Source organism: Callospermophilus lateralis, chromosome 2 (assembly GCF_048772815.1).
Source record: "Callospermophilus lateralis isolate mCalLat2 chromosome 2, mCalLat2.hap1, whole genome shotgun sequence".
Lineage (NCBI taxonomy): Eukaryota > Metazoa > Chordata > Mammalia > Rodentia > Sciuridae > Callospermophilus > Callospermophilus lateralis.
Window position 1 is genome coordinate 204,309,274 of NC_135306.1, and position 25,480 is coordinate 204,334,753.

The 25,480-nt window shown below is 56.4% G+C and overlaps 1 protein-coding gene across 3 annotated transcripts; it reads right to left on the reverse strand.

Annotated features, from left to right (window-relative positions):
• Positions 1–447: 447 nt before the first annotated feature.
• Positions 448–20,146, reverse strand: Atg2a (autophagy related 2A). Of its 3 annotated transcripts, none has more exons than XM_076847516.2 (41): positions 19,873–20,146; positions 17,471–17,633; positions 17,232–17,384; positions 17,011–17,113; positions 16,472–16,607; positions 16,284–16,382; positions 15,891–15,987; positions 15,651–15,815; positions 15,411–15,551; positions 14,616–14,853; positions 14,379–14,526; positions 14,205–14,297; positions 13,703–13,858; positions 13,354–13,597; positions 12,989–13,085; positions 12,707–12,866; positions 12,042–12,184; positions 11,823–11,962; positions 11,558–11,718; positions 11,051–11,201; positions 10,759–10,958; positions 10,576–10,656; positions 10,200–10,306; positions 9,999–10,091; positions 8,148–8,218; positions 7,852–7,928; positions 7,193–7,357; positions 6,932–7,058; positions 6,637–6,848; positions 5,995–6,203; positions 5,615–5,750; positions 4,018–4,221; positions 3,761–3,862; positions 3,588–3,672; positions 3,349–3,481; positions 3,191–3,263; positions 2,942–3,024; positions 2,573–2,694; positions 2,278–2,432; positions 1,194–1,346; positions 448–1,110 (listed from the first exon to the last, which is right to left on the reverse strand). In XM_076847516.2, exons 1-41 carry the CDS (start codon positions 20,041–20,043, stop codon positions 874–876), a joined length of 5,784 nt encoding a protein of 1,927 aa, XP_076703631.2. In that variant the 5' UTR covers positions 20,044–20,146; the 3' UTR covers positions 448–873. The 3 variants fall into 3 exon arrangements, with proteins under 3 accessions (XP_076703631.2, XP_076703632.2, XP_076703630.2); XM_076847517.2 differs by having other exon boundaries at positions 6,637–6,800; positions 7,187–7,357; XM_076847515.2 differs by having other exon boundaries at positions 7,187–7,357.
• Positions 20,147–25,480: the final 5,334 nt, after the last annotated feature.

Consider the following 25,480-nt stretch of genomic DNA (forward strand, 5'->3'; position numbering starts at 1 on the left):
TCTAGACCCTGGCTGGTAGGCTGGGACCACCTGGAGGAACCCGAGGCTCAGAGCGTGGGCCACATCAGTGCCTGTGCCTTCCTGACTGGCTCACATCCTTGCCCTTTGCTCTGGTCTGAACCTTGGGGATCCAAGGGCCATTCCTACTTCCCTGGCAGCCCCAGGTGGCTCCTCCCAGCTTCATTCAGCCTCTGCCAGTAAGAAGTGGAGCCAGGGTGACGGCTCCCTGGCGGGGTGGCCAGGTAGAGCCCAAGCAGAGGCAAGTCAGGTGAGGGAAGATGGCTGGAAGGTGTGGCACCCCCTGGTGGTGACAGGGAGGAACTGGGTACAGGGATGGGATCGGTCCAGAAACCAAGGGGCAGGCGGAGGGGAGGGCCAACAGGGGCCCTTCAGGCACTCGGTATCTGGGAGAGGGACTGGCGGTGGGCACAGTTTATTCCACTTCATGCAGACACTGACCCACGCGCTCAAGGAGCTTAAAAATAATACAGAACCATACGGAGTCTGTCCCCCACCTCCCCACGAGACATGGAAAGACACTTGGCTGAGTGGGGCTGGAGTCCGAGGGTCCAGAAGCCTCGTCTTGGGACAAGGCAGCAGGTGGCCCAGATGGAGGGGAGGGGCAGGGCCCTTTCTCCCCAGAGAAAAAGTGCACAGACGGGGTCAACCCTAAGGCAGGGAACCCCACTCTCACAGCGGATTGGCAACAGGCAGGCCGGGCAGCTGTCCTTCACAGAGGCCATCCCCTGAAAGGCCCAGGACTGGCCCAGCTATGGGTCGCCACTCTCAGGAGGTCTGGGAGCTGGTGGCACCACTGGGGCAGGTGGAGAGGGTGGGTGGGCAGTGTCCCACCAGGTCCTGAAAGCCCTGGTCTCAGTCCTGGGCCTCCTCGGAGCGCCACTTGAGAGCATGGTCCTTGTGGGCATCAGGCAGGATCTGGTTGCGCATGCCCCCGAGCAGATTGGACGTGGCCTCCGTGGCTAGGATGAATGGCTTCACCACCGTTGGGGGCAGCTGGCGGATCACCCCTCCCACGGCGCCTGTCAAACCCTTCTGCTCATGGCCCCGTGACGCCACATCACAGATGGTCTGAGCTGTGTCCAGGATGCCCTGTGGAGGTCAGAGGTCAGTGCAGGGGTCTGAGTGAGGAGGTGGGTGCGGGGTGACTGGGAGCAGGGTTGGGTGTCACTCACCTCTCGAACAGTGTCATAGGCCTTGGCCACGCCTTCCCGGAGGTCAGCGGGCTGCTGGCCCTTGCGCAGCCTCCGAGCAGAGCGCTTGTCCTGCAGGGAGCGGGAGATGGGCGCCGCCGGGGATAGGATGTCGTACACTGTCTCAGCTGTGGCCTGAAGGACACAGGAGAGTTGGTCAGGCAGCACACTGGCACCTAGGCCCCCAGGCCAGCTCAGGGACCCTGCCATCCCTCAGCCTCTCCACACTCAGCCGTCCACTATGCACCCCAGGCGCCTGTTCCCAGCCATTTTCCTGCTCCTCCTTTTCCATGGCTCCTGCCCCCCAGGTCAGGGAATTTCAAACATACTCCTCATGTCTCCCCAAACCGGAACCTTTTCCCCACTAATTGCCACACCCAGGGAGGCTTCTCGTGGCTGCCACCAACGAGCTCACCTGAAGTGGACTGTGCTGCCCCCGACCCCGTTCCTCACCTGGCCCCGGAGACCCCACTGACCATCACTGAGCCCCAGCTTCCTCTGCCCTTGGACTCCTCTGTTCTCTTTACCCCCACATGTGCCCCCGGTATCACTCTTTCCCACCCAACTTAACACACTTGGGGCTCCCTGGGCTTGTCTCCCCAGGTTCCCATTTTGAGACCTTGTCCTCAGCTCTCCTGGGTGATCCAGGATGCACCGTGCCTCCACACACCTGCAGGCTCACCGCGCCCACAATGGTCACCCCCCACCCCAGGGATGACACACTGTGTGCTGCTGCTGCAGGACTGTCCTCACAGGCCAGCTCCCTGATGCCCTTGAGGACCCCTTGGTCCTGGCGAAGTATATGGCCTGAACAAACCAGGGCCAAACTTTACAAATAGTTCTCCTCCTGCCCTCCTTCTCAGACACCCCTGAGCATGAGGACACAGTGGGTGGAAGCCACTGTGTGCCTCAGGGCTACGCAGCTGCAGGCCATCATTGGGCCTCTCCTCTCCAGGACCGTTTCTCTAAAACGAGGGCGCAGTAGCTTTGTGGGCAGACTGAAGGTGCGGGAGGGGCAGGGGGCTTCTGGTGCTTCCTGTCCCCAGTGGCCAGAGCCTGCGCTCACCTGGATGGCCTGCACCAACCGGTTGCTCAGTTCCAGGGCAGCAGAGGCCGTGGACGAGCCGAAGGAGGCGGCCCCCCGCTGCAGCCCTCGCATGAGGCGCCCGTCCTTCCTGTACTGCTCAATGGGCAGCCACAGCAGGTCTCGGAACCCTTGGACTGGGGGAGATGGGGCTGTCAGAGATGCCTGAGGCTGTCCTGCCTCCATTTCCACTGCCTGGCGGCCTCTTCCTCCCTCCCCCATGCAGGTGTCTCGCCGTCCAAGCATAAGGCAGTCAAGGGTCCTCAAAGCCACTTACAGAGTTGAACGACTGAGTGCATGGGGCCCACACCGCCCAGCAGGCCGGGCAGCTGGTTCTTGCGGATGTCCTGTAGCCACTCGTTGAGAGCGTAGCCCAGGACCTTGTCCACACCCAGGAGCCTGGGAGGGATGAGGAGGGGGAGGTGGGGGAGAGTTAAGGGGCCCGGAAGGACCAAGGATCGCTCTGGCAAGTACCATGGGCACCTCCCATGGTCCCACGGGCGTGAGCGGAGCAATGACTGCGCCCATTACATAGAGGAGAAACAGGCCGGGGAGGGTTTTGGACAAGGCTACACAACCAGCGAGAAGCACAGCAAAGGGAAGGTCAGGGACCTGGCGGGCAGAGCGCTGGGGGCTGGGGGCTCACCCGTGCCGGCAGCAGAGTCGCTTTAGCTTCAGCTCGGAGCAATTGAGCTGGGCCAGGCCGATGAGGAGGCCAGCGAAAGTGCCCTAGGGAAGGGGGTCCAGTTCTGCGTGGGCACAGGAAACTGGCCAGCCCATGAGCCACTAGAGACTGATGCAAGCCCTGTCCCCGGGGAGACTTGGCCATAGCTGAGCAGAACTAGGACCCCTAGAGAGCCCAGCCCACCCTGACCTGCCTGATGGCCCTGCTTACCACTTGATCCATGGTGACGTGCTTGCCATGATAATCCAGCCAGATGGGCACTTCAGATGTGAAGCGGAACTCCCTGGGTGAGGAAACAGGGAGAGAGTCCTTTGGGCACTGACCGGTCCCCAGCAGCCTGGCCCAGGATACCTGGGCTACATCCCTACCTGAAGTAGATTGGTTGCTGCTCAACAGAGGAACCGTGTCCACTGCCAGAGGCCTCTTGTGAGCTGCTGGTGTCTGTGCTCTTGGGCTGCCCTTCCTGAGGGCTACTGGGCCGGCCTCGGGTCTCAGGGTGAGCTAAGGCGAGAGAGGCCTCAGACCAGGGACAGACCAGGGATGGCCGGGTGCCTGGCTGCCCAGAGGCAGATACCTGGGCTCTCCCCTCCCTGGCCCAGCCTCTCACCCTCCGCAGAGGTCTCTCCTGGGACCAAGGGGTTGATGCCAGCTGCCAGACTAGTGAAGAAGTCCTTGAGGAAGAAGAGGGCATCCTGCACAGAAGTGTTTGGAGAGATCAGACTCAGAGTTATGGAGACAGCAGGGGACATGCTGGGCTCTGCCTTCACCTGGTCTGCTCACCTGGTCCACATTGAGCCGCAGGGGCATCAGCGAGACACGGAGACAGCACTCAGGTCCACCCACATTGGTGGTGGGGGCCACGTGCAGCGCTTTGATGGTGAGCTGAGGGCAAAGAACGAGTTCTGTGCTTGCTGGGCCTCTGGGGTTCCTGGACCCTTCCCACTCCATCAGGCCCCTTTGTGCCTGCACTGGTCCCCCTGCCAGGCCCGCCCGAGCGCTGCCCTCCCCGGGCCCCCACAGCACGTGCCTGCACGTACCATGTTGGAGTGGGTACGCCGCGGCAGCTGCTCGCTCGTGTGGAGGTGCAGGAACTTGTTAATCTGGGAGGTGGCCAGCCGGTCGCGGATTTCCAGCTCTTGCACAATGAGCACCTGGCGGGACAGTGGCCGCTCTTCCAGCTCCTGGCTAGGGACTGTGCCTACAGCCGGCTCCTCTGGGTACACCTCATGCTGGAAGCTCACCTGTGGAGTGGACCCCGGAGGGAGGGAAGGCCTGGCGCAGGCCCCTTCTCTCAGTGACTCTGTGCCCGTTCCCACCTCAGGCCTGCATCTAGCTGCCAACTGGAGGCTTCCACGTGACAGTTCCACCAGCGGCAAATGACCTGGCTGCGCTGAACTCCAACACCTTCCCCACATCCACCTGCCCTGTCCCCACAGCCTCTGTCCCCCCGTGGCTCCAGCCCACCCTGCCACCAGTAGGGCACACTTTGGCTCCACTCAGCGCTCACCCAGGCCGCCTTGGAACCTTTTTTTTTTCCTTAATATTTATTTTTTAATTATAGTTGAACATGATACCTTTTACTTATTTTTATGTGGTGCCAAGGATGGAACCCAGGGCCTCGCACATGCTAGGCAAGTGCTCTACAGCTGAGCCATAACCCCAGCCCCTCCCTGGAACACCTTTGAATCTTGGACTCGCTCTCCATCATCCTCCCTCCACAGCTGCCCTCGCCACCTGCCCTGGACCACTCCTGTCCACTCTCCACATGCCCAAGAGGCCATGAAGTGCTGAATGTCCCCTGAGTGCTGCACCCCAGTCTAGACAAGCATGGCCTTGGCCTTGTTCTTCCCTCTAGACCTGCTGTCCCCATGCTCCCTGTGCCCCTCCAGCCTGTGTCATCCTCAGGCCCTGCCTCTGTGCTCCACTGCAGAGAACCTTCCTGTTAATCCTAGAGGGCTGCTGGCTCCTGCTAGGTCTCAGGCCTCTGGTCTCTGAGCCCTCGGTGAACCCACTGCTCCCAACAGCCTGGGTGCTGTCTGCCTCCACTCAGAGGGTGGGGCCTCTCCTGCACAATTTCTTAGGACAGAAACCCTCTGAAACATTCTGTGCCTCACATACAACGTAGACCAAACCAGTGTTTCTTCCTGCCATCTGGTCCCTCCAGAGTCTGCCCATCCTCACCATCCCACTGTCTTGCACTGAGACAGCCTCTCCAGGCCCCAAGGGGACTCTGTAAGACCAAAACCATTTGTGCTCTCTGGGCTCTATGAGGTCCTTGCCATCTCTGGCCTCACCTCCTCTCACTCTCTTCCCTCACTTGGCTTTGGCCCTGCTGGGGCCTGGTGGCTCCTGGAAGACCCAGCAATGCTCCCAGATGGCAGCGCTCACATCACTCCGCCGAGGCTCCTGTCTGCCTTTGTTCGAAGGTCTCTGTTTCTTGAAAACAGGGCTCTTCCACCTGATCTTCTTGCCTTTGGCTTTTCCTGACTGAGTCCCACCATTGGCCACACTAGGGCCATCTTGCTTGGCTGCTCCACTGAGAAGGCAGGCATTTTGTCTGCTTCGTTACAGGAAGCATCTAGAACCTCAGCCCAGACGTGCTGACAATGCTGTGCACCCCTCAGCCACACTCACCTTGCTCAGCTGGATCTCCATGAGGACCTGGTGTTGCCGCCCACTGCCTCCCTGCGTTCGCCAGGAGTTCTGGGGCCGGTTGGGACCAGAGCAGCGGGAAGGGGAGCCCCTGGGGCCTGTGAGTCCAACTCTTGCTCTGGGGAACAGGATGAGGGACAAGGTGACAAAGGAGTTCCTGCCCTGCCCCCTGCCCCATGAGGCCTTCCCTCCTGGGGCAAGAGACCTTCTCCCTTCTGAGTCCTAAGAGGCGGCTGGGACAAGGAAGGGGACTCAGGCCAGTGAGGGTTGCATGAGGCTCAAGGTCACTAGCTGCCATGTCAGAGCTGGGCTGGGCCTGGGCCCTGATCTCCACTGGTTGCCACCTGTACCCTCCTCCTCACCTGTGGCCAGGGTGGGGGCCAAAGTCTCGGCCCCCATAGAGGTGCCAGACCAGGGAGACCTCACGTAGCACCACACGACTGCTGGGCACTGGGAAGTGGGCAGGTGCCCGCAGCAGGTCTGTGCTCCCCAGCGGCCGGGAGAAATGTCCATCCTGCACGACAATGGGACCTGGATGCAGCTGCGTCACCACGGGTTCCCCATCTCGGGGCTGCCAGGAAGTCAAGCAAAGATGCATGAGCACAGAGGCAGTCCCCCGCGCGGTGCCCCTCAGTCTCTCCCCAGTCCTTACATCTCCCTCTCCTCTACTTGTTTTTGACAAAAGATGGCCCTCTTGGGCTACCATCCCCAGAATTTGTGTCTCAGTAATCTGACCAGGAAGGGTCAAGAGTCCATATCTCCCTGGCTCTTCCTACTGGCCTGGCAGCCACATGGTCCCCTGCTCTGCTAACCGCCCCTCCTCTTCCTCCATCCCCCATTGTCCCAGTCCCTCTGCTCAGGATGCCAGGCCTCCTTTCCTCTGGAAACCCACGTGTCCCTTCCAAGCCCAGTGCCAAGGCTGTCCCTGCCTGCTCTCTCACTGAGGGGGCTCCAGAAGGGCTGAGCCTGAAGGGTGGCAACAAGGCAGCCCCCACCGCACACACCGGGATGCCTAGGCCAGGAGCGTCGAGGATGCAGAACTCGTCACTGTCCAGGGTGTCTCCATCCCCCTCCTCTTCCTCCTCTTCCTTCGCCTCAGAGCAGGACCCTAAGCTGCCAGCGGAGCCTCCAGGAGGGGTGAAAGGGGGCTGGGCCCCACTCCGTTCACCTGGGAACAGGTAGACTGAGACGGGCGAGGCCTGAGGGAGGGGCCCACCTACGGGAGACAGAATCCAGTTTAGACAGATACCATTGTGGGTGCCTAATTGTGTTTGCTGTCCCAAAGTGTCCCCAGCCCACCTGCAGGCTGGGCCAGCTCCCGCAGGCTGCGCTCTGTGTCCAGAAGGGCATCAGCCAGGTCCCGCTGGTTGATGAGTGCTGTCTCCACTGGTGGGCACGAGGGCAGGGAGGCAGGGCTCTCGGAGAGCTGGCTCGGGCAGGAAGGAGTGATGAGAGACAGGAGGGAGTCCCCAGGGATCCCCAACCCCCCACCCTGAGGGCCATGCAGGGGAGGGACCTGGCCAAGCCCTGGTAGCCTGTGTGGCCAGGCCTCACCTGTACCTTCTGGCCGGCGATCTCCGTGGGGCTGGGGGGCCGGGGTGGGGGGTGCAGGTCGCCTGCGCTCATTACGTACTGCAGCAGATTGGCCAGCATGGCGCAGGAGTCGGCGCAGCTGTGCACATGAACCACATTGTTGGAGCAGCGCAGCTCGAACAGTGGCTGGCTCTGTGGGCAGATGGGCGGTGGCATCAGTACAGGCCCCACTGCCCATCTGGGGCCCATCCTGGGAGGGCCCACAGGTCTGCCCCTGCCACAGGGAGCGCTGGCCAGCCTTCCCTCAGGTGGCAGGGAACACCCATTGAGCACATGTGCAAACTCAGAGAGTGACGGGGCCCTAGCTGAGGCCACCCTGGGAGCAGGAGCGCAACCACCCATCACCTCAGGCCCTCTGCCCCTACCTCAGTCCAGTAAAGGGGCCTGTTTCTCATGAACAGAGGAGGAAACTGGGGCCCTGTAGGGCTGTCAGTGTCCCAGGACCCCATATGGGCCCTCCTCACAGATGCCCTTGGGTGATGGGCTGAAACCTTTCCATTCAGCAAACAGTGTGGGGCAACCAGGGGCCTGAACCTTCCCAAGCAGGTGCTAATATAGCCATCAGGGCAGGGCAGGCCATGCGACCCCCTCAGACCTCCTCAGGCCCCAGTGAAGGCTACACTCACCAGTTTGCCCTCAGTGCTCCCCTTCCACGTTTTGATCACCAGTTCCAGGAGGTCCACGTCCAAGACACAGACATAATCTGAGGCAGGAGGTGGAAGACAGGTTCCTATGGTCTCCCTCCAGCCAGTCCCTGCCCACCACCAAGGGGAGGATCAGGTGCACTTGGTTGTGGCCCCTGTGTGTGCGCATGTGCACTGAAAACCCGGGCAGCAGCGGGGTGAGGACACCTCACTGCTCTGGGTATGGCGGGGGCTGTGGTCTCTCAGAGGGAAGGGAGCCAAGTCCAGGCCCTGCCCACCTCGCCGCAGATCCAGGGTCTCCACCTCACACTTATCGGACAGGTACAAGGCGGAGTCGTCAAGGATGAACCTGGTGGGGAACAGGGCTGAGAAGGGCCAGGAGCCACTGCAGCGGCAGCTTCACGGGAGGCAGGCAAGCGTGGGGCTCCTGGCAACAGGCAGAGGGACCCAGCCCACAAGAAGCTGCTGTGTGAGGAGCCCTCCAGCTTTGGTGCTCCTGTCTGTACAATGGGCAGAGCCTGGGCTGCAGACCCTGTTGGCCAGCAGGCGCTGTGGAGGGCCACACTCGGAGTTCTCAAGGTACTTCCCGCTCCACCACCTCACGTGGGCCTCACACAGACGTGGGAAGGGAGGCAGGGAGGGGTCCTTTTCCCTCTACAGCATGACTGCTCTTTTAAAACAAGTCCTTAGTCAGGTGTGGTGGCACATGCCTGAAATCCCAGCAGCTCAGGAGGCTGAGGCAGGAGGATCATGAGTTCAAAGCTAGCCTCAGCAACTTAGTAAGGCCCTAAGCAACTAAGTGAGACCCCGTCTTTCAATAAAATATAAAAAAGGGGGCTGGGATTGTGGCTCAGTGGTTGAGTGCTCGACTAGCACAGGCGGGACCCGGGTTTGATTCTCAGCACCATATAAAAAAAAAAATAAAATAAAGGCATTGTGTTGTGTCCATCTATAAAAAAGATTCTCTCTCTCTCTAAAAAAAAAAATTATATATATTTATATATATGGGCTGGGGCTGGGGCTCAGTGATAAAGCACTTGCCTAGCATGCGTGAGTCACTAAATTTAATCCTCAGCACGACATAAAAATAAATAAAAGTTGGGGCTGGGATTGTGGCTCAGTGGTAGAGCGCTCGCTTAGCATGGGCGGGACCCGGGTTAAATTCTCAGCACCACATAAAAAAAATAAAAAAGAAATTGTGTTGTGTCCATCTATACCTAAAAAATAAATATTATAAAAAATAATAAATAAAAGTATGGTGTTCATCTACACTAAAAAAATTTTTTAAAAAAAGGGCTGGGGATATGGCTCAGTGGTTAAGTGGTCTTGGGTTCAATCCTTGGCAAATAAATATATAGAGAAAAATAAAATAAAACAGGCCAGGTGATTAAGTTCTTGAGGCTGGCTTTGAACTCATGATCCTCCCACCTCAGCCTCCAGAGCCACTGGGATTACAGGTATGCACCACTGCGCCTGGCTATGTATGCTTCTTTCCAGTCTTTTCTATGCAGTCATATGTGTGTTTGTGTGTGTGTGTGTGTGTGTGTGTGTGTGTATTCACCCACCTGCAGGACCAAGGAACAAACCTTACACATGCTAGGCAAGCACCTTGCCACTGAGCTAAACCCCCAACTCTCATTTTTAAAATATTTTTTAACATTATTCCTCAACTTTATATTAATGGTTACACAGTATCTCAGGGGTGAAGCATATTTATTTATTCAATGGTGATTTGGGGACACTTAAGTTTGAATTTTAATTTTTTAAATTTTGCCTTGCTAAGGATGGAACCCGGGGCCTCACGCGTCACGCAAATGCTCTGAGCTGTGTCCCCAGCCCTAGTTTGGACCATTCTGTTATACTACAGAGACTTCCACTCTACCTCTCTTATCCTCTTATCCTCAGGCAACCCCTAGAAGAGAGATCACCAGGTCAGAGAGTATCCCTTGTAAGGATCTGATTTGGGGCAACCAGCTCCACTCTAAGAAGATGGAAACAACTCATATTCCTGCAAAAGGTACCATCACCTGAACATCAGACAGGCCCAGACGGGCCTGAGGACACAGAGCAGGTGGGCAGCCACAGCCCCACTGGGGTGGGACTGATGGCATGTGGGGCAGCCTGCGTACCTGAGCAAGAAGGTGGATGTGTCCATGACGATGTTGCTGGAGAGGGTGAAGGTCTCAGCAGTAAGAAGGACACGAACAGGGAGGTAGAGGGGCCTAGGGGACATACTTGCGCTGGGGCAGGCTCCTTACACCTGAAGCCTGTCCCTGGCTCCTTCCCCAGCCTGGCTCTGGCCCTGACCCATGCCCACCCAGCCTGGGTACCTGTAGTCCACAGCGCAGGAGAACAGATGTGTGTGCAGGACAGTGATGACTGTTGGGGGCAGATAGCCCAGCACGGGGTCATCCAGCACATCTAAGAACTCCAGCAGCTTTGGAAGCCAGGCCAGGGAGGGATAATGAGCACGAGACAGCCCCTCTTCCAATACCTCCCTGTCCTGGCCCCTACCCAGCACCCCACCTGCTGCCCCTGAGCTGTGCACCACATCCCTTGCTAGGAGGTCCAGCCAAGGTCAGGTCCAGCCAAGGTCAGCTCCAGCCCAGCTGGTATCCCTCACCAGCTTCAACCCCTTTGACCCGCCCACCCAATCCAAAGTCCAAAGTCCTGGGCCAAGTGACTTCCCAGGCCCCTTCTGTTCACCTGGGAGTGCCAGCTCTGTTCAGGTAGGGCCATGTAGTGGCGCAGGGTGGCTTTGTGCAACCTGAGTGTCACCAGGAACTCCTGAGGGGGGGAGCAGTCAGAGCAGTGGGAGCCCAACCCCAGCAGGCCCTGAGGAGGTGGCTGCCCAGCCAGGCGGGAAGGTGGAGTCAGGAAAAGCTGTACCTTGACATTCTTGTGGGGGTCCAGGTGGATGCGCACAGCGGCAGACAGCATGGGAGGGCCCTGGCCCTGGCCCTTGCGGCCTGAGGCTCCCCGCTCAGTCACCCCTTCCTCTGAGGGGTAGATGGTGGGGGCCAGCTGGGTTGGGGGAGTAAAGCTGGGCAGTTCCAGGTGACTGGATAGCAGGTAGTTATCCACAGCCGCTGCAGAGGGATCTCACTGAGCCCATGCCAAGGCCACTGGCCACCCACTCTGCTTAGGGCCCCATTCCCTGAGAGCCCCCCACCCTTCACACCTCGGTGGTAGAGTGTGGCCTTTTCAGCCTCGAGGCAGAAGTAGCCGAGCCCCGGCTGGCCGCGGTACTGAGAGACACTGAAGATGGTGCCCCGTTCCACATCCAGCACCAGCTCCCCATGTGCGACCTCCAGCCGCCTCCCACCTTCGTCCTGCAGAGACAGAGCACCCACCTGTGCCACCTGCTTCGTTCGGTGGCTCCAGGCCTTGGGAGAAGTGTCACCTAGAGGCCTACCTGCCAGCACTTGCCTCTTCTGATATATGAGAATGATCTCTGCCTCCTGCTCCGTCTAAGGGACCAAATTCCCACCTGCCCCCACAGCATGGTTTCACCCAGAGGGGGTGTCAGGAAGTTGCTGACAGGCACAATGGAACTGGGTGGCGGGTGGGTGCTGGTGGCCACCTGGCCTTTTGCTCTCCACATCTCTGCCCTGGAGCTGCCATGCTTGTGCTGTCCCCTGTCACGGGGGTCTGGAGCAAGAGCTTGTCTTGCCAGGGCTGCCCTCACCTTGGCTTCACAGAGGGCTGTGATCCGACCCTTCAGCACCGTCACCAGCGTAGAGAAGGTACTCTGGGAGTGACGGCGTCGGGGCTCAGGGGCGGGGGCCTGGTGGACACCTGAGGCCCCCACTGAGAAGAAGTGGGTGTCCTCATCATCCGAGTCAGAGTCTGGCAGGATTAAGGTGGCTGGTGGGATGGAGACCTGGCAGGCTGGCCCAGCCCTGCCCACACGTGGGGTCCTCCCGTCAGCCTGGCTAGAGCACCCCTCATACCCAGCTTGAAGGCTGACTTGCACATCTTGAAGTTGTCATGCCAGAAGCCGGAGGAGCCCAGGAAACCAGGGGGTTGAGTGGCGGGGTCAGGGGTGGGAAGCAGGTCCGCGGGCTCCCACATGAGCAGATCATTGTTGATCCTGAGAAGGGAGGGGGGAGGACAGGTGAGGGAGGACAGGGTCCGACCCCCGGCCCAGTCCGCCTGCCCCGTGCTGCCACCTGTTGTAGATGCTCTCGTAGACCTCCTTGCTGGGCAGGAAGATGTGGGCGCTGGGCAGAAGCACCTCCAGGCTGCAGCGGGACAGCGCCAGAGTCCGGCTCTGGAACGTCCTCATCTCCTCAGGGTCTCCAGGGATCACCATCTGGACAGGGCGAAGAGACCCCCAGCAGGACACTCATCTCAGCCTGGCTGGGCCTGTCCCTACTCCACACTTGTTCACTCACTTATCCACTCACAGGAGCCCTTCTCTGTGTGAATGGGTGATGCCCATCTGGGACCAGCGCTAATGGCATGCCAACCTTGCTCTGAGGGCACAGACTCTTTTACCCTCACAAGGGCCCTTGAGACAGAGCTCCTTGTGCCTACTTCCCAAAAGAGAAAATTCATCTGCAGGCAACACTCCAAGCGGTCAGAGCCACGGAGAGGCCCGGCCTGCCACAAATATAGGAGTGTGGCCCACAGAACAGTCCCTCTGCTGCCCCTCGCTCAGCAACTTCAAAGAGCACCCTGAGGCCCGAGTATAAACTGCCAACAACAGTTGAGCCGGGCTGCAGGTCTGATCTTCCCGATCACTGGGCCTGCCCTTGCCAGGGAGCTTCCTTCCCTACCCTGAGCAGAGATGGGGTGGGGGGGGGGCAGGGAAGAGGGGGCGGGGCAGACTCACCTCCTCCGTCTCATACATGGTCCTCTTAGAGGAGAAGGGCGAGGGCTCAGGCTCCCGCAGCTCGCACGGACTCTCGGTGGACAGCTCCAGGTCTTCTCCCTTCTCTGGGGCCATCTCCCACTGTGTGCTGCCGGACTGGGGGTCCAGGATCAACACTATCCTGCCAGGGCAAAGGCCTGTCACTGGCTTGTAGGGCCCCTGGGACCCGGGCCTTGGCTGGCCTCCTGCACTCCAGTGACAGGACCCTCCCCTCCAGCTGCTCCTTCCAGAGACTCCACTTACTGGGGGAGGAAGTACTTGTGTCCAGTACTCTTGGGGTCCAGGGCTTTGGAGACACGGAGGCAGGGGACTGGTGGCTTTTCTCCATCTTCATAGATTCCTGGAGGAGATGGAGAGGGGTGAGGATCATCACTGAGACCTCTCTCTGTTTTTCCCCATTGCTGGGTCCAGTCAGACACTCACAGACTGCGGATAAAGGGTCCCCTCTGCCTGTTGCCCAGGAGGCCAGGGATAGTCACGCTAGTGTTCCCAAAAACTGGTAAGAGCCTGTGCCAGGGTCTGCTCTAACTGTGACCTGCCTGCCCCAAGTCCACCTCTCCCCAAGGCCCAGGCCCCCTGCCCCGGGTGTTGTTCCCAAGGGCTCTTACCATGCAGGTCCGAGCAGGTAAGTTCCAGGCGGGTGGGGGCTGGGGGGCCAGGCCCACTGCTAAGCTCTGACCGGAATTGAGGATCACTCAGCTCCAGCCGCAGTTGCTCAGCCCGCACAGCCTGGCCTGCCCAAGGGTCCCGCTCGGGCCTCAGGTCAGCGATGGGGAATCGCAGCCTCAGTGTGGCCCGGGGTGCTGAAAGCCGAAATACTGTCTGCTGCTCAGTGGCTGGTGGAGGCTCTGCCTGCAGAAGGGTCAGGCGTCAGAGATGCCAGGGCCCTTGATACTATGGTCAAAGGCCAGAGGATCAGAGCTCTGTTCCCCATCCCAGTTCATTGGGATGTCTCACCAGAAGGCCAGCAGGAGGCTCAGGGGGTGTGGTGGCCATGTGCAACAGGGCAGCCAGGCGATCCAGGGCCCCCAGCTCCACATCTGCTTGAAAATCGGCTAGGTCCAGGGACAGTTCTGAGTGGCAATGGCGGGCAATGGAGCGCCGGGGCCGGCTCTGTGTGGGGCAAGAGTGTTGGACTGGTGAGGGCTGCAGGGCAGGTAAGAGCAGGACAGGAAGGGGCTTCCTCAAACAAAAACAAAACCTGAGTCCTTCCTCATGGTAGAAGAGCTTGGTAGGGGCCCAAGGAGACTGGGACTTTCAATACCATGCCCTATTGGATGACTCGCTGGTTTATTTAATAAAAGCCACCCAATAGTTGCTCCTCCCACCTCAGAGGCTCAGTAGAGAGCAGCCATGTTGAGACTCTTAGCAACCAGGCTAAGGGACAGCATGGATGGAGCACGGGGTCCATGACCCTGGGAAGAACAGAGCCTCTCAGCCCGGGATGGGAGGTGGTTACCTTGGGCACCCGGCGCAGAGTCTGTGTGTGGCGCAGGTGGGCACAGGGCCGAGCTGAGGCCTGGGAGCCCATGTTACTGGGGAAACTCAGGATCTGGGATGGGACATGGCCAGTGAAGAGGGTCAGGTAGGCCTGGGAGCCCACCTAACCCCCAGGCCCTGCCTCCACCCTCACCTCTGTGTACTCGGGCTCCAAAGTGCCCCTGGGCCACAAGCATTCCAGCACCTCCAGCTGCCCAAAGTGCACTTCTGTGCTGCTCGTCCGCCGGCCCCTACTGCTGGTCCGCAGCTCCCAGGACAGCTGCACAGCTGTGCCTGTGAGCCTGCAGGGAAGAAGACAGGCATCAGAGGATGGGCTTGGGGATTCCAGGAGTCTCTTTACAGGCCCCTTCCTCGGGCTTGTGGCTTATACCGAACATGGCTACAGGGGCAGGCTTTCTGGAAGCGTGGCCGGAGATGGTGGAATTCTCGGGAGCCGAATGGCCCATCCTTGGCAGCATCAAACTCAGCAAAAAAATGGGTAGCGAGGTCAGGTGGTCCAGAAGATGGGGCAGAAGTCTGAAGCAAAGTCAGGGTCACACCCCCCAGGGTCATCTTCAGCAGCGAATCAGGGCGCATGGTGTCCGGAATGGGTGTGGGGGCCGCCTTGCCTGAAGGGACAGAGGTTTCATCAGGGGCTCCTGGGAACTTGTGGGCACCCCAGGTGGTGTGAGAGTCAGCCACAGAGCTGGCCAAGCTGGACTATGGACTGGCCAAGCTGGACTATGGGGGAGGCCAAATCTGCCTCACCATATAGCTCTGGCAGGGGACTCAGTCAGGCAAAGGTGACAATAAATACCTTCTGTACACCAGGCCCTCTGCCCAGGCTGTTTAACCTCCTCAAGGTGCTAGAAGGATTCACTGATATGATAGGCACTCAGCCCAGTGCCTGACCCACAATAAGCTCTCACACCAACCAAACAACATCCAGATCTTTCATATATATATATATCAGTCTCAGAGCTTAAATGCTTGACCAAGAGTGCTGACTTAGATCCTGAGGCCCTATCCATTACATCACCAGCTTCCCAAATTAGGTCTCTGGGGAGCCATATCACAGGTGGCAGGTGTCTCCAGGCATCACTGGGGTCTACTATGAGATCCTAGGCATCCAGGCCTCTTTTAGCCCTCCTCACCTCTGGAGGGCTGTCCAGGATACTCAACTCACCAGCTGCGGGGGTAGGGGCAGAGAGTCGGCGGGAAGCCATGTTGCTATGCACAGAGGAGCCCAGGTCCACATCAGAGAGGGAGAGCTCAGAGACTGCTGAGGTCACACTGCTCGTAAGGCCAGTCATGGAAAAGAAGAGGTCTAGGGACAAGGCGAAAGGTGTGAGGGACAGAAGCTGGGCCCCTGGACTCTTGCACCCACATACAGTGCCCCTCCAACCTGCATCTGCCCTGCACCCACCAGTGCCGTCCAAGTTGACAAGAGGGTTAGAGAGGGGCTCTGGGCTGAGAGGCTCGGCCACAGCACCCGCCTGCAGCTGCTGGTTCAGGTCCTGCTCGATCAGCCACAGGTCTTCAGCACCGAGCGGGCGGCTCTTGTTCAGCTTGTCAGCCAGGCCTTCAGGGTCTAGGGGAGGGCATTTCAGTCCAACCTGGCTGGCACTCCCTGCCATCCACCCCCTGGACCGCCCAGAGGCCTCACCTGCAAGGCTAACAGCACTGAGCAGATCCTGAAGCTGCTGGAGCTGCCGTGGGGTCAGAAGCAGGTGCAGAGAGCCCAGCTGTCCTGCCACCTCCAACTGGGTGCCAAAGGGACAGCCATAAAGTCTAAACTCACCACCCGCCCCCTTGAGATGTGACGCCCACCTGTCCTCACCCTGGGGAATCAGGATACCACACTGATGAGGATAACATCTGTTAACAACTAGCTGATGAACCTGGCCACAACTGAGTCTGGGACTCAGTTTCTCTAGTTGCAAAGAGAGTAATAACTTCCCCTGCTTGACATCGTCCCTCTGGCCTGGGCCCGAGCAGCATTGCCAAGGATGAGTCTGGGATGGGACACACTGCTCCAACCCCAGGGCCTGGGACCCACCTTGGGGCCTGGGAAGGCCTCGTTTTGCTTCAGCTTCACCATCAGCTCCATGTACCCTGAGCAGCTGCCTATTTGCAAGGGCGGCTCTGGCGGTTCTACCTGGGGGCAGAGAGTTGAGAAAAGTGGGTGATGGCTGAGGGATGGGAGCAGGGTGAGGGGGCTCAAAGGTGTGGGAATCATCGGCCCACCTGCGGGGGGAACTCCTCGAAGTGCAGACGCACCCCTGCCAGCTGCAGCAGCTTGTGCAGGAAGGCTGGTGGCTGGTGCACGTCTACCGGTGGCGCCTGGCTTGGGTCCCGCACTGCCTCGTCACAGTACTCCAGTCTGGGGAGTGTAGGGTCAGCCCTTGTCCTGGCCACCCCAGGCCTAGAGCCCTTTCTCCACACAGTGTTCTGTTCTAGGGGCACGGGTTGGGGAGCCCAGCCTGCAGAGCTGCCCATCATGCCCATGGTAGCCATCCTGGACCACCATGTCCACCTTGGGGGCTCAGGCCAGGCTTTAGTCCTCTGACCCTCAGCAGCTAACCTGTCTTTGGGGCTCAGTCTCTCCAGGCCTGGACGACAGTTCCAGGCTCCAAACACAGCCCACCCCTACAACTTCACCACTGCCCAGCCTTACCCTGCCCTGCCCTGCCACTTCCCAAGAGCCTGGACCAGGGACGGGGGTCAGGGCAAGACTATCCAGCAGCCTCCCCCTGCCGAGCCTACCCCATGTGGCTGGCACCTACCTCTGTACATGGACCTCCACAGCCACGCCGTGCTCCCCATCACCTGGTGAGTGCTCCACCCTCACAACAGTGTTCAGGAAGGTCACCTTGATTCTCCGCAGCACTGGGGGGTGGGGGGTGGTCTTGGATCAGGTGGGGTGACAAGATGGTAGTCTCCCAGCTGGGCAGCAGGGTTACTGCCTGGGCCCCCTGTCCTATGGGCCCCGGAGGGGTCTGCTCACCAGTCTCAATGGTCTGGGCAAACATCTCCAGTCCCTCCAGAGGCTGTGGGGGCTCAGAGGGCTCAGGGTACCCCTCCCGCAGACACTCCTGAGCCAGCTGCAGGCTTGTGGTCATGCAGGAGGCCCAGCTCTGTGAGTCAGCAGCCCCTGGTCCTGTGGGAAAGAAAAGGTTCTCAGGGCAGACGCGCTCGGTCAGCTCCAGACTACCCGGCCCTGGCCTTGCCTTGCCCTGCCCTCACCTTGTCCCTGGCGGGGCTGCAGGGTAAGCTGGAGGCCTGACACGCGCACGGTGCAGTGATCAGTGAGCAGCGCAGCCCAGGGCACAGCCACCTCGATGGAGCCCACAAAGCCTTCCACCAGCTCCAGTGGCGACTCCATTGACTCCAGAACCTCATTCACAGACTGGAAACGAGCAGGGGACAAAGTGGCTTAGTGAAACCTCACATCCAGCTGACAGCCACAGCCTTTCCAGTTACTGTCACACAGAGCGCTCAGCTTTCCATGTTCCTCCATGTGCTATCTAACCTTGGCTCATGCTGTTCCCTGCTCCTGGCCTGCTCCATCATCTAAAGCCACTCAACCCTTTAAGCCAGCTCAAATGTCTCCCTCTATGTGAAGTTAAAATTGTTTACTGAGGCCAGGCACAGTGGCGCACGCCTGTAATCCCAGTGGCTCAGTAGGCTGAGACAGGAGGATTGTAAATTCAAAGCCAGCCTCAGCAAAAGTGAGACACTAAGCAACTCAGTGAGACCCTGTCTCTAAATAAAATGCAAAATAGGGCTAGTGATATGGCCCCTGAGTTCAATCTCCAGTACCAAAAAAAAGTTTATTGAGCAACTTCTATGTACAGATGCCAAGGCTCTATGGGTATATGTTCTAAACATGGGGAAAACACACACACAGGCCTGGCAGAGAGAACAGCAGCACCCCACATTCACCTTGGGCAAACAGAGTTCAAGGGAAGAATGTCCAGGAGAGGGCTGACCTGAGGTGGGAAGGAGCCTCTGAAACCCAGACACATGGTGTAGCTCTGAGGCACGACGCTAAACCCCTAGTGAAGACATCTATCTGTGCTGGCTTTGCACCCTCACCAGTCTGGGAGCTCCTCAAGGGCAGCAGCACATTTGCCTTCTCCCTGAGACCCCAGGTGCTCTGGGTGCTAATACCAGAGAGGGCTTCAGTAAGCATCTGCCTGACCAGTGAATGAACAGGTACCAACAGAGCCACAGAGTCCAAATTTCCTACCCAGAGCCAATGGATGGGGAAATTGAGGTCTGGAAAGAAGGGGCTATTTGTCACCCTTGTACTGTGAGGACTGAGGGTGGGACCTGGGCCTCTCTCCCCATCCCTTTTGAGTTCCCAGACAGGCAGCCTCTTGGGGGCCTTTAAGGTGAGCTGCAGGCTGAGCACCTGGGAGGACAGCTGGTTAGCAATATAGTGCCTGCATTTTCCCCAGGTCAGGAGGAAAGCAGGCTAGCTAGGAGTCCCATGGGTCCCCAACAAGAGGGCAGGGCACAAAGGAATAGGGGTGTTTTCTGTTGTTGAAAAGAGAAAGGGAAGTTCAGAGGTCTGGGCCATCTTACAGGCCAACCTAAGAGGCCAAGTTCAGAGATCTGAGGAGACCTCCACTGGAATTCACAGACCACAGGCTGCTGGGAAGTGCCTCCAACTCAGGGCTCAGCTCCCCACTCCCCTATTTGCTCCCAAGTTCTGGCCACCTCTAAGCCTTAGCTCTTCCTTCTCAGAACTACAGATCCCTGGGGCCAGCCAAAAAATGAGAAGGCCCTGCCCCCACGCCTGACCTGCTGCTCTGGAACTTAAGGGCTGACCCAGTACCAGCCTTAAACTGGTGCCTCTAATTGGTGGCTCCTGGGCTACTCCCCAGGTCAGCTGAGCTGTGAGTCAGGGGCCCCTCACCCACTACCCCCCAGCCTCAAGCCTCGGACAAGACCCAGGCTCACTCTGGCTTCCCCAGCATCTCTTTCAACTTCCTCCTTGCCTAAGGCCAGACCTTCACATCCTTCCTAGAGGGCTGCCCTCCAGGTAGAGATGATGGGTCCCAAGTCCCTCCCTAAACCCAGGCTTGGTCCCTCCTACTTTCCCTAAAGCAGGAAGTAGACAGCGGCAGAGTCACACGAGGTGTTGATCAACACGGGTGCTGACGCCTTGTTGACATCCACATCCGGAGGCGAACCCCACCCACCGGCCCAGGATCCTGGGGTCAGGAGGTCGGGGCGCACTTTCCACAAGTGCCCCCACAGGGCTCTGGACCACGACAGCCTTTCCTACCAGCTGATTCAGCCCAAATCTGTCGCTGCCCTGGCCCCACTACATGGGAGTTCCCGTTCCTGAGCTTTCTCTTCACCCACTCTAGCACCTAGGTATCACCCTCAACTCAGCCCCCAAACCCAATGTGACCATGCTGTCATTCTCCAGACAAGCGACATCTCCTCCCCTAGCTTGTTACTCTGGCAAGGAACTGAAGCCACCAGCGGGGTGCCTCCGACTCCTGGAGAGGGCCCTGCTCCCCTGGCCTCTCACACCGATGCCTGCTCTTTCGGCCGGAATTGATCCTTTGGCAGCCTCAGGTCGCTGCGCTCCCGCCCTCCGCGCCTTCCCAAGCTCGGGCCTGGCTTCTCACCCAGGTCTCCAGGTGGATATCCCGCAGAGCAACGCTGCCCTTGTACAGATCCAGGCTGAGCTGGTCCAGGCTGAGGTGTTCCTGAAAGAAGTGCCCCAAGTAATGGTGCAGCAAGTATCGGCAGACCCGCTCTTTCACACAGTTCGACCATGGCCACAGCCATCGTGACATCTCGGAGACCGTCTGGCCCCGGCCGCCTCCGCTTGCCGCCAGCCGGCGATCCCTGTCCGGCTACGCTGTTCACTAGAGCCCCCGGCTTGCCCCACCGCTTCTCTCAGCGCCAGGCCGCGCCCCCAGCTGTCCAGCCACGCCCCCATGCTCACTGCCATTGGCCATTGGAAAGGGCGAGGCCCGCTGATTGGCCGCAGGGGGAGGAGCTTTCGGGAGCGAAAAAGGGACTGGGCTTTCTGCACGATATAGTGCCCTCAATCATGATTTACGCTTGCGTATAAATACTGTGTGGGAGGACCTTTAACCTCCGTTCTACAGACTCTGGAAGGGTGTTGTTGTAGGTTGCGGGGAGGGGGGGGGGCGGTCCCGCAGAGGGATGCGCATGTGCCGACTCGTCCGACTACTTTTGGTGGTTGGGAATAATTTAAAGGGACAGTATCACATCAAACTTCGTAGAAGGCTTTCAGAGGCATCAAGTCAGCAAGGTATCTGTAGCATGCCTCTGTGGAAACAAGTGAATAAACATTTGCGTTTTATGAAACCCTTTACCATTCTGTATGTCATTTAAACTTCTTAACTCTCTAAAGTAGTGATTATTGTCATCAATTTACAGGTTTAGGGAGGTTGCTGGGTCCACCAGGAAGGTCTTTTATTCCACTCCTCACCAAGGAATGTGCCACAGAAGATTAGCTGACCCACCCTTCTCTCTGCAGCTGGTCAGGCCTTGGGGCCCTCTCTAGAATAATAATAGCTTTTCATATCTCTAATCCTAAAATCAATAAAGATTGGATTCTACCTCGCTCCAGAGAGGCATTCATTGTTTTTGAACAGCCTGTGAGTGGAGAACGGTTTTTACATTTTTAAATGGATGGGGTGGGATGGGGAATCAAAAGAATTGACATTTCATGACATGAAAAATCATATTTCAGTGTCCATGAATACAATCTTATTGGAATATGGCAATACTCTCTTCGAATGCTGTTCTGTGCTCTTTTCTAGCTGCATTGGCAGAGTCATACACTTGAAGCAGAGGCCTGCGAAGCCTAAAATATTTGTTTTCTGGCCCTTTACGGAGAAACTTTGCTGACTCCTGCTCTACAGTTTGGCCACAAAATCTCTTCCATCATGGGAGACCTCAGGGGTCCACTGATAAATGATTATTCTATTTTAGCTTTACTGAGGAGTTGGAATCAAATATTTAAGTCTAATGCCAAAAGTCAGCTGGAAGCATGGGTGACCAACCACCCTGGCCCAGGGGGTCAGGGACCTGGATCCCAATCCCAGGCCTTGGTGTCCTGAGGCAAGTCACCACTCTTCTGTAAGCTTGGATTTTATCCCTGTACCCTTTGGTGAGGATAGTTGGCTCATTACATGGAGAAGGCTAAGGATCAGCCTCCAAGAGGTTCCAGGAGACATTGGGAAGGCCCCGTTGGGGGAAGTAGGCTGACATGGCCATTCAAAAGGTATTTGTGGAATGATTCAAGAGAATTCTGTCTTCCATGACAGGTTAGGGGCAGGACTGTGCTCATCAGTTGTTTATTAAACGAATACTAATAAAAACAATAGACCCTATGAATTGAGATCATGTGATGTTCTCTGTCCTCGTGACCTTACACACATTATTTCTTCTGCTCTTCTCCATAAGCTCATTATGAATACCCCCATTTTGTGGGAGAGGAAACTGAGGCTGCATGCCCAAGTGCCTGTGGAGCAACTGAATGAATGAGTTCCACTGTACCACAGGCGCTGGGCACAGAAGGGTATATTCTCCAAGAGTTCAGGAAAGTGTCCAGTCTAGTAGGGTCAATCACGACTCCCCTGCTGTGAGATTGGGAGCACTACCTGCAGTGGGACACAGGATCACTCCCTAGTCCCAGTGTTCCCTGAGGTGGCAGGGCCAGGCTGTGTTCACATCTGCTCTCATTGTAACTTGATTGGCTACCACATGTGCCTCTTAGAAGTAAGTGCCTGGGAGTCCACCCCTGAGCCCAATTCCCAGTACAGTGTGGGAGCCACAGCACGGCACTAGGAAGGAGAGGGGACACAAAGTTCCTTCTGCCACCTTCCCCAGATAATTCACCACAAGCTCCAAAGAAAACCAACTCCAAAGAGTGGTGCCCAACCGAGCCTAGGCCCTGGAGCAGCCAGAAGCAAATCAGTGAACACAAAATACTGGCAGAATAAAAGAGCCAGTAGCCTCTTGGGAGGGAAGGTGGTGTTGAGGTCCCCGCTGGGGTGTTTCTGGGATGGAGTCCCAGGCCCCACTTCAGGTCCCAGCTGTCCCAAATACGTAGGCCCTGGAACCACATCGGAGGACTTCTACTGGATGACAATACTGGATCCCAGGATCCAGTTTCCCAGGAAACTCAAGGGGTCTGGGGAGGGATGCAGCCAGGATTCCTCCCCAGAGGGAAAACAGGGAGGGACAGGCTTTTGCCCAAGGGGTCCTAGGAGGGGCACCTTAGATAAGGTGGAAACACAACACGTAAAGGTGCTCTAGGCTTCAGGAGACTTCAGAATCTTCCTAGGGAGGCCTACCTTTCAGGATCCCACCTGTAGGGTCAGGATGGGTGTGGAAAGAGTTGTGGCTTTTGATTTGGCCCTTGATGGAGGCCTGGATTTTGTCAGAGGGAAGAGATTTCTAGAAGGAAGATAAGCTAGAACACAAGGCTGGGTGGGGTTGGAGGGAGGATTCCAGGAAATGGCAAAGAACAGGGGTTCAGGCCAAAGGAGCTCATTGAGGGTAGCTCAGAGGCAATCAGATACAGTGAGATCTTGATGCACCTGAAAAGAAATTCTTATCTGAGTATACTAAACACCACTGAGTTGACTGGCAGGGTGGCACACGCCTATAATCCCAACTAGTTCTAGGAGGCTGATGTAGAAGGATCCCAAGTCAAGGCCAGCCTGGGGCAACTTAATAAGACCATGTTTCCCTCCCCCCACCAAAAAAAAAAAAGTTCTGGGTATGTACCCAGGATTGTGGGGTGCCCTGGGTTCAACCTCCCAACTGAACGAAACAAAGCAGGAACCACTGAATCCTACAACTGAAATGGATGAAGTTTTTTTCATATTTTCTTTTGTTTTGAATATATTTCCGTCACTGCATATATCACAATGTGATACATTTTGTTTGAATTGTAGTAAAACACGCCATATAAACTTTACCATCTTACCAGGGACAGTGGCATGTGCCTGTAATCCCAGTTGCTGGGGAGGCTGGGGTAGAAGCATCATAAGTTTGAGGCCAGCCTGGGCAACTTAGGGAGACCTTGTCTCAAAATAAAAAATTTAAAAGGGGTCTGGGGTTGTGGCTTGGCAGTAGAGCACTTGCCTAGCATGTGTGAGGCACTGGGTTCGATCCTCAGCACCACATAAAAATGGATAAATAAAGTAAAGGTATTGTGTTATCTACAATTAAAAAAAATTATATATATATATATATATATATATATATATATATATATATATATATATATAATTAATTTAATTTAAAGGGATAGGACTGGGGATGTGGCTCAAGCGGTAGCGCGCTCGCCTGGCATCCGTGCAGCCTGGGGTTCGATTCTCAGCACCACATACAAACAAAGATGTGTCCGCTGAAAACTAAAAAAAAAAGAAAAGAAAAGAAAAAAATTAAAATTCTCTCTCTCTCTCTCTCTCCTCTCTCTCTCTCTTAAAAAAAAATTAAAGGGATAGAGATATAGAGATGTAGCTCAGTGATAGAGTTATTGCCTAGTATGTGAAAGGTCCTGGGTTCAATCTCTAGTATAGAAAAAGAAAAAAAATAAAAATAAAAAAACTTTTCCCAGCCTTTTTGTTTTGATACCAGGGATTGAATCCAGGGGCACTTAACCACTGAGCCACACCCCCAGCCCTTTTTGTACTTTTTATTTAGAGACAGGGTCTTGATAAATTGATGAGGCTGGGGCTGGGGTTGTAGCTCAGAGGTAGAGTGCTCGCCTGGTACTTACGAGGCCCTGGGTTCATTCCTTGGCACCACATAAAAATAAACAAATAAAATAAAGGTATTGTGTGAAAAAAAAAACAAACATGCTGAGGCTAACTTTGATTCACTATCCTCCTGCCTCAGCCTCCCAAGCTGCTGGGATTACAGATGTGTGCCACCATGCTAAGTTTTCTTCCCATCTTATGCTGTTTTTATTTTGTTTTGTTTGTATCAGGGATTGAACCTGGGGGTGGGGTGCCAACAACGGAGCCATATCACTAGCCCTTTTTGTTTTTCATTTTGAGACAGGGTCTTCTAAGTTGTTTAGACCCTCACTAAATTGCTGAGGCTGGCCTCATACTCATGGTCCTCCTGCCTCAGCTTCCTACATCACTAGGATTATAGGCTGGCACCACCATGAGTGGCCCACCTTAATTAATGCTGTTCTTAAGTGTACAGTTTGGTACTTTAGGTATATTCACACTGTTGTGTACGCCATCCTCAGACCTTTTTCATCTGGCAATACTGACATAATACACCCATTAAACAACTAAAAAAATGGTAAACTTTATGGTATGTCTATGACATCTCAAGAGAGATATTAAAAATAGAAGAAAAAAATTTTAACACTGCACCCCCCAGTTGACATTGTGCTTATTTTGAGACCAAGTTCAAATGTCACTTCTGGAGCTGGGGGGTAGCTCAGCATCAGAGTGCTTCCAGCATGGGAGAGGGCCCAGGCAGACCCCCAGCACCAGACACACACACATATATACTTTCTCTCTCTCTCTCTCTCTCACACACACACACACATACACAATACCCCCCAAAATAAATATCACTTCTAGAATCTTATGACTCTCTTCTGCCCTTTTTGTACCCAATCTTCAAACAGAGCACCTACTTTGTACAAAGCCCCCACCCTCCATGGTTACCCTGGCCTTCAGACCATAGTCCAGGGGTCTACAGTGGGAGGCTGAAGTTAGCTGGGAGGTGGAGGCCTGGTCCCTGGAGGCTGTAATCTAGAGGAGAGGCATACTGGGATGGACCAGGGAGACTTTACCACTGATCTACATCCCAGCCCTTTTAATTTAATGTTATTATTATTATGATTACTGAGACAGGGTTCTCACTAAGACGCCAAGGCTTGCCTCAAGCTTGTGATCCTCCTATCTCAGACTCCCCAGTTGCTAGAATTACAGGAGTGCACCTCTGCCCTCAGTCCTGGTCACTGCTTTTGATGATAGGCTGTGTGACCTTGGGCAAGGCAATCTTGCCTGAACCTCCAGCTCCCGGCCTGGCAGTAGGAGGCTCTGTGGGTCTGTTCCTCTCACTTGTTGTGCATATGGGAAAGTCTTTGCCTTCTGAGCCCGGAGGTGAGTAAGCAGAGAGATTTGGGACTCCCCTTTGCAGATGAAGACACCAAGGGCAAGGCTGATGAAGATTTATGAGCAAGAGGGGCGCTGTCCAGGTCTCCAGGGATAAGGT